Below are 12,453 nucleotides of genomic sequence, written 5' to 3'. Positions count from 1 at the left end.
TCCATTTGTTTTACTTTGATTTGTTTGGCCGCTGGTCACAAAAGAGCCGAGCGGGGTAGAGCAGGTGCTATCCAAACGTTGTCATCCGTAAAAAAGGCTACCAGGCAGGTTAGCAGGTGCCTCTTGTTGATTCACACACCGAACAGACATTTTACTGGCATTTGACACTCAGCAGGTGTTAATTTCAGGCCTTGAATAGAGCCGAGAGACGGAGAGACGAAGGAGGAAGAGGAGCGTCTCTGAAGCGTGTGATCTTGCGAACGCGTGTGGAAAACCTACCCACTCTGGACATTGTTGTGCACAGCGGTCACCATGGCCTCCAGGACCCTGAGGGGTTGTGGGTAATTTGCGAGGGCATCTGGTTCTCCGCTGAAAAACAAAACCGCATCATCCCAATCATCTTACATAATATGCTAATTAAGATGACATTTTAAAATTAACAAAATGCAGAGACGACAACTGAGTAAAAAAGGGGGAATAAATCAAAGACTTTCTTCTTCTTGTTAGTTCAAAACATGTCTGGAAGCCATTTAATGTTTGAAACAAACAAAAAAACATGAAATCATTACGTCCTGGAGACATGAAGCGACAGAAAAACATTTAAATCAGTCTCCGTCGTTGCAACATCACAGAGCATGTTGGTGAAACTCATCAGAATATATAATATTTATAATCATTTAATCATCTGATGTTGATTAAAGAGGTTTGTCTTTCCCAAGGAGGTGTAAACGGGGTTTAACGCCACATAATATTAGGTGAGCGTGAGGTAATGTGTGATCTTTCTGCAGCGTCATTAGTGTATTTCCTGATGTCGTTGTGGGTTCTGCTGCAGTGTGTGTGCGTGTGTGTGTGTGTGTGTGTGTGTGTGTGTGTGTGTGTGTGTGTGTGTGTACACTGCATGTCGCAAGAGGAGGGCTATTTTTCACAAAGACAGAAAGAAAAAAAAAAAGACTGATTTCCCCCGACTCCACTCCGCTCTGCTGCTGGGCTCATGTGCTACACATACACATAAATGCACCAAGGCCTCTGCATGCACACGCACGCACACACACACACACACACACACACTACACAAACATGCACAAACAATCAAAATGCAGGAAGACGACGCAGCATTTTCTCTATTGCATTTCACCACTTACATACATTTCCTCTTCAAAGACACACAAACACAGACTAGTTATGACAGATACAAAAGATGGCCATTAGTGTGAGGCTCAGGTTTGCTTGCTGCGCCAGACTGAAGGCTCCGGGAGAGCCAAAAACAAGACCGGCTCATTCATACCTGCCAAACATAATGCTCTGAGAAAGCCCCGCAACAACAAAAACACACACACACACACACACACACACAAACAGAGAGTCATACTTGAATGCATAAAGGAGGATTCATTATGCAAGAACAGAGTGACACGTTCGGGGGAAAGAATACCTCGGGTGAATACATAAGGCTGTGTGTGTGTGTGTGTGTGCGTGCGTGCGTGCGTGCGTGTGTGTGTGTGTGTGTGTGTGTGTGTGTGTGTGTGTGTGTGTGTGTGTGTGTGTGTGTGTGTGTGTGTGCAGGAGCAGAGTGAGATCTGGAGGGGAACAGCTGTATCAGGCTGCATTAATTATAAGAAGATAATGAATCAGAGAAAGGAGGAAAGTGTGTGTGTGTGTGTGTGTGTGTTCATCAAGATCGTGCCCACATGTCTACTTAACTATGTTTGTGTGGGTGTCTGTGCACGGGAATATTCTGGTGTGTGTGTGTGTGTGCGTGTGTGTGCGTGTGTGTGTGTGTGTGTGTGTGTGTGTGTGTGTGTGTGTGTGTGTGTGTGTGTGTATATTCAGGTGCCATCTATCTGCCATTGAGGAGCCATAGAGAAGCGGGAAATGAGGCAGGAATATAATCAAGGCGATTGGCCCTCGTTTATCAAGCCAATCAGACGGCCCGATATTATCCGACCCTGTCACTTTAAATCATTTGGTCCGTCAGCGTTAGCACACGAGGTTCGTCGGTGCATTGATGACAAAAAAAATTAGCCTTCCGTTATGCAAATTTGCTTCAAATGTTTGCATTTTTTGGATCCTACAACCATCGGAGGATTTCCGGCCCTGAACTCCAGCAGCTCTGAACATGTCGGGCTGAATCATCGCAACTTTCCTTTTGAATGCAGCGAGCAAGGAGACACCAATAAAAAGCTGAGAGTCCAACTCCCACAGGCAGCTACTGTAGAATCAATTCAACATTTCAGGCATTTGTTTTGACAGTGTTTTTCTCCCGCACCAACATGCCGAGCACAAAGTGGACCGCTCCACAGAATATTTACCGATAACAACCAACAGCCATCGGGTCGTAGGTGGCGTGCTCCGGGTGGCCTTCGACATCTTAGAATACACATCATGAAGCCCGCTTTGTGAGGCGGATGGAGATAATTCATCTGATTTATTTTCCATATGTAATCTTACCACACAGGTGGATGTAAAAGAGATTTTAATAATTAAAAAAAAAAAGCAAAATACAACTTGCTTCCCACCTGCTCTCCTATTATTAACCCTTTTCTGAGCAAGTCAGGGCCAACAGGGGGCCGACCAAATGCAACAACATTTATGATTTATAACCCAGTGAAAACATCAGTCGTGTCTACCAAAATAAACACTGAGTCAGAACGTAAACAGAGTTTGGAGTCCTGAAGCGGGGGAGTGAGTTTCGCTGGATGACGGTGAGGAAACAAGCATCTGCAGTGGGTTCGGTTTGAAATCTAGTCTGATTTTAGGAGACATATCACACATGTTGGTGTTCTTGCAGTCAAGACAGTACATGTTTTTAAGATTACGTTAGTGTGAATTAATATAAATGTTTTTGTGATTCCAAATATCTCACTGTGTGGTTGCCAGGAAACCAGCAGAGACTCCACTACGGTCAGCCGTAAAGCTTCCGTAAAACATTTCTGTTTGTTTTTTTGTGTGGATATCATGTTAATTATTGCACTTTAGAGGCGCCGGTAGATTTATTGATCTGAGGAGAAAGGCGGGCCAGCAGTTTACCCCCGCTTCCCCTTCCTTCTACTAAGCTAAACTAAGCTTATCTCCTGGATCCAGCTCCACAGTTAGGGCACCGACATGAGGGTCTTATCGATTTTCTCATCTAACTCTCAGCAAGAAAGCCAAGCGGAGAGTGTTTTCCAAAATGTTGAATAATTCCTCCAAGTGTGCCGAGCTCTCCCTGTGTCACTGTTTGTGTTCTTAATGGCCTTTGAGGCCAGGTGTGTAGTAGGGAGAGAGGGAGAGAGACATAGAGAGACATAGAGAGAGAGAGGATACCTGAGTGCAGCCACCACTCGCTTCATTGCGTCACGGAGCACCGTTTTGACCGACAGGTCGAGGGGTCCGACGGCCACTCGCAAAAGCTCTCCAATGCGCTCCAGAGGCTGCCCGTCGGTTGCCATGGTGACTGCCAGCTCATGTACTTTTGACCTCTCGGATCGGGAGAGATCATAAAGTTCACTGTAACGCTGGAAAACATAAAAAAAAGCAAAGAATGACAGTGTGATTGAGCTGATGGGGAGAATATTTCATATGGAAAAAAATCACTTTTTCATCAATTTAGAAAGGAGACACACATATAGCACTGTGAGAGGAAGTGAGTGAAAGAGGTGCAGTGTGGTGGAGTTTGATATCGAGGGCTCGGTTCTCTGGAGGTATTAACACAGAAGGGGGGCACTGCTTAGCTTAATAAATAAATAAAAAGGGGTCCCTCCTGTTCAAAAGATAGTGAAAGCAGTGCGACTGGTTTGGAAGAAGCTGGATGGATGCAGAGTGCTGCCAGTAACGCGTAGCTAGTAACACAACGTGTTGTCGTCTGCCGGGGGAACGACAGGAAACGAGGACAGATGCTGCTCCGCCATCTATCATCTTTGGTGTCTCGGGTATCTGAAGATGGAAATCCTTTTAGGAAACAATCTGACGAGTGTTTAAATCAAACCCAGCGTAAGCAGTAGCGTTCGTTTGATTCCCCGTTCGGCTCCGAGCCGAGCCATTGACATTCTCGGCGTGACGTCAAACGCAATCAGCGTCGGCGCTGGCTTCAGACAAGGGGCGCCCCCTTGTCCCCTCTCCATTTTTTATTCTAGATTGGCAGGATATTGATATTCATGATACATGGACATGCTATATTCATGATATATGATTATCATATTATATCCACAGATAGAATAGCTGGAGGAGTGACTCCGATGCACCTTGAAGCCGAGTTTGGGACCAGATATATAGATCTGGCGGCGCAGGCGTGGAGGAAGTACCCACGCCTCGAGATGAGAGGCTTAAATGTAAGCTCTCAATACGTCCCAATACAAACACCCGTTGTTATTGGTGTTCATCTCATTTATGTATTTATTGAAAGGACAGTGCCAGCACGCTAATTTTTCAACTGTAGTCCTTTGGCAAGATGTTATACTGCTGAGAAACCTGAGTAAATACAGTGAATTGAAGGAGATTTTTTTTACAGCAATATAAAATAGATATTAGAGAGGAAAATATGAGCTGTTTAACTCCATAATTCTCGATCCAAGCAGCTAACGACACATAATTAACTACTAATGCCTTCAGAAAATACTTAAAACACGCCATCTTCTCATTATAATCATCTGAATTGTGTGTTTTCGGGTAAATAACCACTGATCGTGACAGTAACAACTTCTAAAAGATAACTTTAAGAATTTTGGATCTTCTCTGTCTAACTGTACAAACACCTAACGCTGTGATATATTTTTAATTGGCCTACATTCTCCATTTCAGACACGTACGTCTGGCTATTAATGTAAAAGCTTAATGTCAAGCTTTGTGTTGCTATCGGATAAAGGCCAAACATGCCCCACAGATAGCCGGGGAAGGTTCCGTTCTGCCGCGCCGTGAAGGCTCCGCAGGAATTGATTTATCGCACCTAATATCAAACGAACACGGGGACGTTCTAATGCACGACGTCTACGTAATATCTGCAGCGTGTTATCTGCCGTCTGGCCTCCTGGCAGGTCAAGGCACCGCGGTGGATTCCTCTCCGGTCCGCTATTATTCCCAGCAGCCGGTCACGTACGCTTGATGAATCACCACGGTGCACCCAAACAGAGCTTACATGGCTCCTTCTATCTATCTTTCTCTATCCTCCTGCCCTTTCCTGGTTCTTATATCCTGTGTATATAATCACTTCCTGCACCGGTGTGAGCAAATACACTGTAGGTTGGACTGTGTGTGTGTGTGTGTGTGTGCTCCTGTGACTTTAGCATCGACTTTGCCTTCTTACGCTTATATCTTCTTCACTATTATGGAGGATAATATGCTTTTAAGCGCAGATAAATAACTGGCTAAATAGTATAAACTTCTCACGGTCGCACCTCTCTGGCCTCGCATTCATTTTGTGTACACACACATAATGCAGCCGCAGGCAGGTGAGTGGGGGAAGTCAATGTGACTTTGCTTGATGACATGCAGCTAAGTGTACGTATTGTATACACGGCCATATGGCAGGGCTCATTGTCAAACAGCAGCCTGTAGATTTACATGAATAGATCCTTGACTGGCGCCGGTGAGGCCGGGATTAATCAAACGTCCCCTTGTAGAAGAATTCTGCCCTTTTGTTCATAAAATAAGTTACTAGAATTTCACATATGGCCCGTGGATTAATACGTTTCAAAATGAAGTGCAGTGTATCATCAAGTTCATCCAACTAATGGAGCGACGTCTCTTTTAGGTGTCACATTTCAAGCAATTTCCAATGCGTTTTTCCTACACAAAGCCGCTAGATTAAGCCGCACAGAATTTAAAACGACCTACCGTTTAAGCTTTAAACTGATAACTCGACATAGTGTATGCCTAAGCACCGTGACGAATCACGATCCTGGGTGTCAACACGACTTGACACACCACTTTGCGTGCTCTTTTCGCACTCATCATTTCCCACGAACAGAAAGAGGACGTATAGCTGTTATATCATTTTAAAAGTGTCAGACGGATATACCTGGTGGTCTTCTTTCAGCGACAGAATGAAGGCATGGCTCAGAGTGTCCAAGTGGGCCTGTGATTGCTGCAGGTGTGCCAGCGCCTCATCAAAAGTCATCCCCGCTGGGCTCGTCCCTTCCTGCTCCCCGCTGCCTTCGCCGCCTCTCTTCCTGCTCTTCTCGCCCAGCAGGCGGAGGGCTCTGGCGGCTCGTTTTATCACCTCCGACCTCGTCTGGATGCTCAGCTGGAGACGGAACAGGATGCATGGATGGAGGGAACAGAATGGGGGGGGGAGAGCGGGAAAGCAAATTGGGGTGAGGGTCAAATTGGAGGCAGAGAGGGAAAGACGGGTGCACATGTTACGTATTTAATTTCAAACTTAACGCGTTGACGAGGCAGGTATAACCCCACGTGTACGCGCCACAATGTCACCGGTGTGTGTTTGAGGAGTGTGTGGAGGAGCGAGATAGATCATGGCTGCCAGCCTGCTATAATTGATTCTATTCAGTGAGAGTTCCCCATTCACGGGGAGAGGAGAGAGGGTCTCTGGCTGGAGGAGGTTTTACTCCCCTTGCATGGAAGCATACGGGCACAGACGAGCACCACACACTTCAAAATCATCCCTCTTCACATTTCCACCTACCGCCGCCACCACACTCAGACACATGCTTCTGCGTCCGCCAGATACCTTAACTGAGCCCGACAGCACAGGACAGGGTGATCACGCAAATCCAGTTTCCTGACAAACACGTGTTTGAATTTTCTTTTCCGGCAGTATGGATGGAATAAGATTCAAGCACTCGCAACAAAACATCAGTCAAAGCTTTGGGCAAGGTTTGAAAACAGGCTGGAGGTTGAGCTTCCCACTAAAGAGGCTAGCTCGGATCGATATTTCACAGGGAAGGGGGGGGGGATGCCAACACTCTGTTTCCCTTCGAAATGTAGGTAAGTTGAGCCCCAGTCATCCATCTCTCCCCTTTGGCATTGTAGGATATGGATCAATCCATTGTGGGGGGGGGGGGGGCAATGGGGATGTGAAAGGTCAGATGCATCCCAAACAGTGAGAAGGGCTGATTTTTCTCTTTGAGGGTTCAAAAAGGAGAGAAAAAAGGAAGGTGAGGGGAAGGAAGAGGGAGCAGTGGGATTCCAAAGGGTAATCTGCATGCTAAAAAGCACAGTAGGAAAACAGTGCCTGCTGGGAATTGGTGTTTAATTGGCTCTGAAGTAGAGGGATCAATTATCTCCCTTGGAGTGTCTGGGAAAGAGAGGGTGCGTAAGACCAAAATGGAAGAAAAAGGGAAAGGTCTGGAGTGGGGGGTTGGCAGTGTGCCAGCAGGGAGAGGAGAAACAGAGAATCAGTGGGTTACTGTTGATAAGGTGCACTGGGGCCCTTTAAGTACCCTGCAAGACAATTTTTCAGAGCGCTGTAATTATGTGGCTGAAATTTTTTCGCGCAATTTTATAATTTCTTTGATGAATTATGACCGGCGACGGCGCTTTGAGGTGGATGTGAACAGAATGGTATATTTAAAATGAGGAAAAAATGGGGCTTATGACTTTCCAACTATTGAGCCGTGGGGGACGAGAGACGACTGGTCAGACGGTGAAGAGAGCCGAGGGAGGACGATGACACTGACTGGATATTTCCCTATAATATTTCCTTTTCAGACAATATCTTGTGCGTTTGGCTGCCGGGAACCAGCTACCTTCGCTGCTGCAATTACAACTTGTCCGTCTGCCAAACTCCCACCCGTTCCTGTCTGAGCCTCCTTCACACTGTGCTGGGTCAAAATATTTCTCAATACTGTCTGGTACAGAACTCTTATGAAATAGATGCCTGTATTTTAGAGTGTCTTACAGTGTCTGCTGCTGCTGCTTAACGCTCTGGATTCAGGCTTACATGATCGGCTGCGTCGGGTGAGAAGGTGATGTCATCCAGGAAGTGGACGGCGTCTGCAGGGAGCAGCCTGTCCAGGTATTTGCCGCAGGTGTCGTACGCATGGAGGTAGTCCTGGTCGCTCTGCGGGGGTCTCTTCAGCAGCTGGGGGTCTCCTTTCCAAAACACCTTCTGCAGCCACGCTGCGTGGACCGCACTGGGGGAGAGCGTGGTCCCTCCACCGCCAGGCACCGGCAGCCGGTGAGCAAGTTTGGAGATGGAGAGCACATTCTGACTGGTGAGAACCGGTTGGAGGGTCACCAGCGGATCCAAGGACTCATCAGTCAGCCTCCGGTAGTTCAAACCTGCAGGGGAGATAGTAGAAAATCTAATTGTAACAAAATAAATGCATGGTGACATTCGTGTACTCCATTTCTGGAATTGGAATAATAATAAATACATCCTAATGATTTCACAAACTGAGTTCACAAACAACTTCTTTTATACGGTCTTATGACTTGGACACATGACCCACTGTTGTTCAAATGTTCCTTTCTAAATGTATTCATTCAGTAATATGATGATTAAAGAATAAGACCTTTTATGTTTTATGGATGATTTACAATGTAGAATAATATCAAACATATTCTCTTTTTCTTGACTGCTACTCTTTCTTTGCTGCATTATTTAGGCGTCGTGCATAGAAAATTAGCACATATGCATTTATTTGCATATAGGCGGCATTGTGTGAGAAGAACTCGTATTCAAACTGCTTCAGCGTAGCCGACACTTCACCGTTTCAGAAAGAGGCACTTCACCGCTGCTCACGTACCAGACGTGCAAACCGTAATTACAGCGATTGGATGTGCAGAGGTTGTTCAATATTCCACGACATGACAGAAAAGTGCGACGAGAAACGCACAGAACAACGTAAATGGTTGACGTGAACAACAAACACAGCGTCTGCTGGAGGCTGCATGCAAATGTGTACAGTCTGTACGAGTCACATCTCCAACCGCTGCAGAGCTCAGTGTGTGTGTGTGTGTGTGTGTGTGTGTGCGTGTGTGTGCGTGTGTGTGTGTGTGTGAGAGCAAGTGGCGTGCTCTTGGTCTCCAGCGCTATCAGACAGACACATTACTGTGGCAACACCACAGCCTGTCTGGGCTTTAAATATTTAAAGACCGGTCTGCCTGTGGGGAGGGCTCTGTCAAGGCTACTTGGGATCCCTCACACACACACACACACACACACACACACACACACACACACACACACACACACACATATATATATATATATATATAAAGCTCTGACTGCACGCAAACACTACTTTCAGACAGGCCCAGACGGCAGATAAGAGTTACATGCACTTACACATGTAGTCCATCTCTGTCTCTCCCCTGCCCCACCCACTCCTGTCTCTGCCTCCCCCCCTCCCCCCCCAGCAGCATCCCATCCCCCTCCTCAGGAGAGCCCCTCTCAGACAGTCACCTGGTACCGCATCTGAAACCGTGATGAATATTGGACACACACCACCTGTCTCTAAAAGTGTTTGTGCGTGTGTGCGTGTGTGTGTGTGTTAGCTCGCGCTCGTCTGTTAAGGAATGCAAATTAGTCTCTGTGAGAGAATGTGTGTCTTAGAGTTTGAGTTAGTAAAAAAAAAAAAAAAAGTGTGTGTGGCCCTGGAGACACCGCGACAGCCTGTGTGTCAATCTCACGACAAGAGTGTGAATGTGTGTATAGTTCCAGCAGACACTAGGTGTTGGTTTGTACGTGCTAATGTCACAAAGTTAGTATATGTGCCATGAGTAGGAATCTGTATGTATAGTACGTGTGAGTGCTAATGTAACTGGCATTTTTCTCAGATATGCTACCGACAGTTTGATAAACCCTGAGCTGTGATCGTCAAATCGCAGCTCAGCAGCTGCAAATGTGGGATTTGGGGGGCTTGGAGCTCTTTTTTATGCATTTTTCTGCCCCTTTTTTCATTGTAGCTGGTCTGGTTTTGTCACTGAACATCCAGCTGCTGTGGACCCTTTTCAACGGCAGACATTTGACCTGCCAAAGCAGGAAAAGCCATCATTAATGTTATTAATTAATTATTACTGCACTCCATGTGGATGAGCCAGTTTCAAGGCTCTGGCATGTTCACTCACAGATAAGGGTTAGGGTCCTTACCCCAATAAAACGTTGCTCGTATACACATGGCAACAAATGGCACCATTAACTCAGATTGCATTTAGACTTTTTTGTACGAGTAAGCTGGAGACATTAGCTACAAACTGTCTTTCCAACCAAACTGCAGCTGTTGAAATCTGCCAGCAACAGTTTCTTTTTTTCGTATTTAGAAATCTGCTTTCGTCTACTTCAAAGAAGGAAGGGAATCAAAGAGCCGTTGCTTCTAAACTTCTAGTAATTATGTGTCCATGTGTCTATTGTAGTGACGTGATACGGTAATCGTTTGTGTGTGGAACTAAAATGTAGCAGCGGCAGTGGGAGCTCAAAGTAAAGGCCATTTGTCTTAGTGGATACAGCAATGCGACAAAGTGTGGACGTGGTCGACTCAAATGTGTGTGTGTGTGTGTGATTTGTGTGTTAAACAGAGACACGTGTCACCGGTAAAAAGCTGCAGTGTTTTCCGGGGCAGAGGGAGGAAGTGAGGCGTGAAAACACAGCTGACACCCGGCCGACCTTTACTGAACTCCATCGACAGGTGACACCACCTCCACCCGCACATAACAAAGTTTGAGCACTCTAGCCGGCCTGTTGAACCGGTGACACGCTACAAGCTGGACATGACGTCCTTGGAGAGAGCGCTGCTGCTGCTACTGCTGTTCTGCTGCTACTGCTGTTCTGCTGCTGCTGCTGTTCTGCTGCTGCTGCTGTTCTGCTGCTGCTGCTGTTCTGCTGCTGTTCTGCTGCTGCTCTGCTGCTGCTGCTGCTCTGCTGCTGCTACTGCTTCTGCTGCTGCTGCTGGCTGGTGCCGCCACGGAAACTTAAATGGAAGACTGCCATGGCGGTTTTCAGCTTCTCGTCGTTTACAGGAAAACAGTTGTTTTTTTCAATCCTGTTGCTTTTCTATTTTATTTGCTGTATTATTTTTTACACACTAACATGTATGACAGCGTTTAAAGGTCCACTGTAGGGGGGGAACAGAGCCAAGAGAGGTGGGCAATATTCTGAAAAAAAAAGTTGCAAATTCGCTACTTTAAAACTAGCAAATTTGCGATTTTATAAAGTCTACTTTATTATGATGCATTTATTATTTATTATGCAGTTGGGGTAAATGCTTGCAGTAGCTTTCACTTGTTGTCATAGCAACGGCAAACATAGTAAAAAAAAAACATTCTGTTTACATTATTTGTATGTATAGGTTTATTTTATTATCTACATTATTCTGTTATCTCATATTCATTTATTATTATTATTTATTTAAAAAAATGTAATGCATTGTATGTAATTGTTCTTTGGCAACACATTTCAAATGTCATGTCAAAAAAGTCTTGTGAATTGAATTGAAAAAAGCAGAATGCCATCAGGCGTATTTGATTTGTCCCTAAAAATAAGGATGGGTTCCAGGAATGTGCCACAAATTTGGGCATTCAGCCGTTTTCATTTTTGAACAATTCTACATGACAATCTGTGACTTGAGGTTATCTACCAGCTAGACGGGACGTCAACATCTGCATGTGAGTCATCAATCATGTCGAGAGGGATGACGCTCCAGCCTTCAACTCAGGGCCTGATTTCTTGACATCAAAGGCTTCTGGCTGATTCTCCACCAGTCATAAAGGTAATTTAATCCTTGGCTCTTTTGTGTGTGTGTGTGTGTGTGTGTGTGTGCCAATTTTCTCTCAGAAACAGCCTTAATATTATGGGTGCTTTTGGTGATTTTGATTAGAAATGATTATTTTTTTCTAAATGGTGTCATTGTTTAACCCAAGCAAATTAATTCCTTCTTTTATGAAACATGCATAGATGATATAGTATAGGATGAATACATCGTGGGTGAATAAGCAGCGACCCGCATTAGTAGAAAGAATAGACTTAATCACATTAAAGATGCAAACTGCATCCATTGGATCCAAGTGTTTGGATCCACATTGTTGTGAGAGCAGGCATATTGAACTCAATTGAATCACAGGGTCAGTCCATGCCCTTTCACTCATTCTCAACCGCCTCAGCACATTAATGTGGACCTTGCCTCTCTTATTCTATCTGGCACCTGTATTCACTTTACTGATCATGTGGATCTCTCTTCTTAACAATCCTTTTTAAAGTGTGCATTTTAATACTAGTTTCTTAATAGAGTTTATGTGTATGCTATGTGTGATGTCTATGTCTTGAGCTAAGTAAGTAAGTAAGTAAGGTAAGTAAATAAGTAAGTAAGGTAAGTACGTAAGGTAAGGTAAGGTAAAGTAGTAAGTAAGTCAGGTAAGTAAGTAAGGTAAGTAAGGTAAGGTAAGTAAGTAAAGTAAGTAAAGTAAGTAAGGTAAGGTAAGGTAAGTAAAGTAAGTGAGTTAAGTAAGTAAGTAAAGTAAGTAAGTAAGTAAGGTAAGTAAGTAAGGTAAGGTAAGGTAAAGTAGTAAGTAAGTAAGGTAAGT

The 12,453-nt window shown here is 45.0% G+C and overlaps 1 protein-coding gene across 1 annotated transcript in view; it reads right to left on the bottom strand.

The window, feature by feature from the left end:
* nbas (NBAS subunit of NRZ tethering complex) overlaps positions 1-12,453 on the bottom strand; it is a 140,044-nt gene that overhangs the window by 39,700 nt on the left and 87,891 nt on the right. The window contains exons 45-48 of the mRNA XM_084030177.1: positions 7,874-8,214; positions 5,993-6,217; positions 3,304-3,494; positions 280-369 (exon numbers count right to left, since the gene is read on the bottom strand). Of these exons, the coding sequence (XP_083886303.1) occupies positions 280-369; positions 3,304-3,494; positions 5,993-6,217; positions 7,874-8,214 (847 nt within the window). The remainder of the gene's footprint in view (positions 1-279; positions 370-3,303; positions 3,495-5,992; positions 6,218-7,873; positions 8,215-12,453) is intronic.

The sequence above is a fragment of the Eutrigla gurnardus genome (assembly GCF_963514095.1).
Source record: "Eutrigla gurnardus genome assembly, chromosome: 16".
In the NCBI taxonomy this organism is placed as follows: Eukaryota; Metazoa; Chordata; class Actinopteri; order Perciformes; family Triglidae; genus Eutrigla; species Eutrigla gurnardus.
Note: the sequence above shows the minus strand (reverse complement) of the source record. Positions and strands in the feature narration are given on the sequence as shown.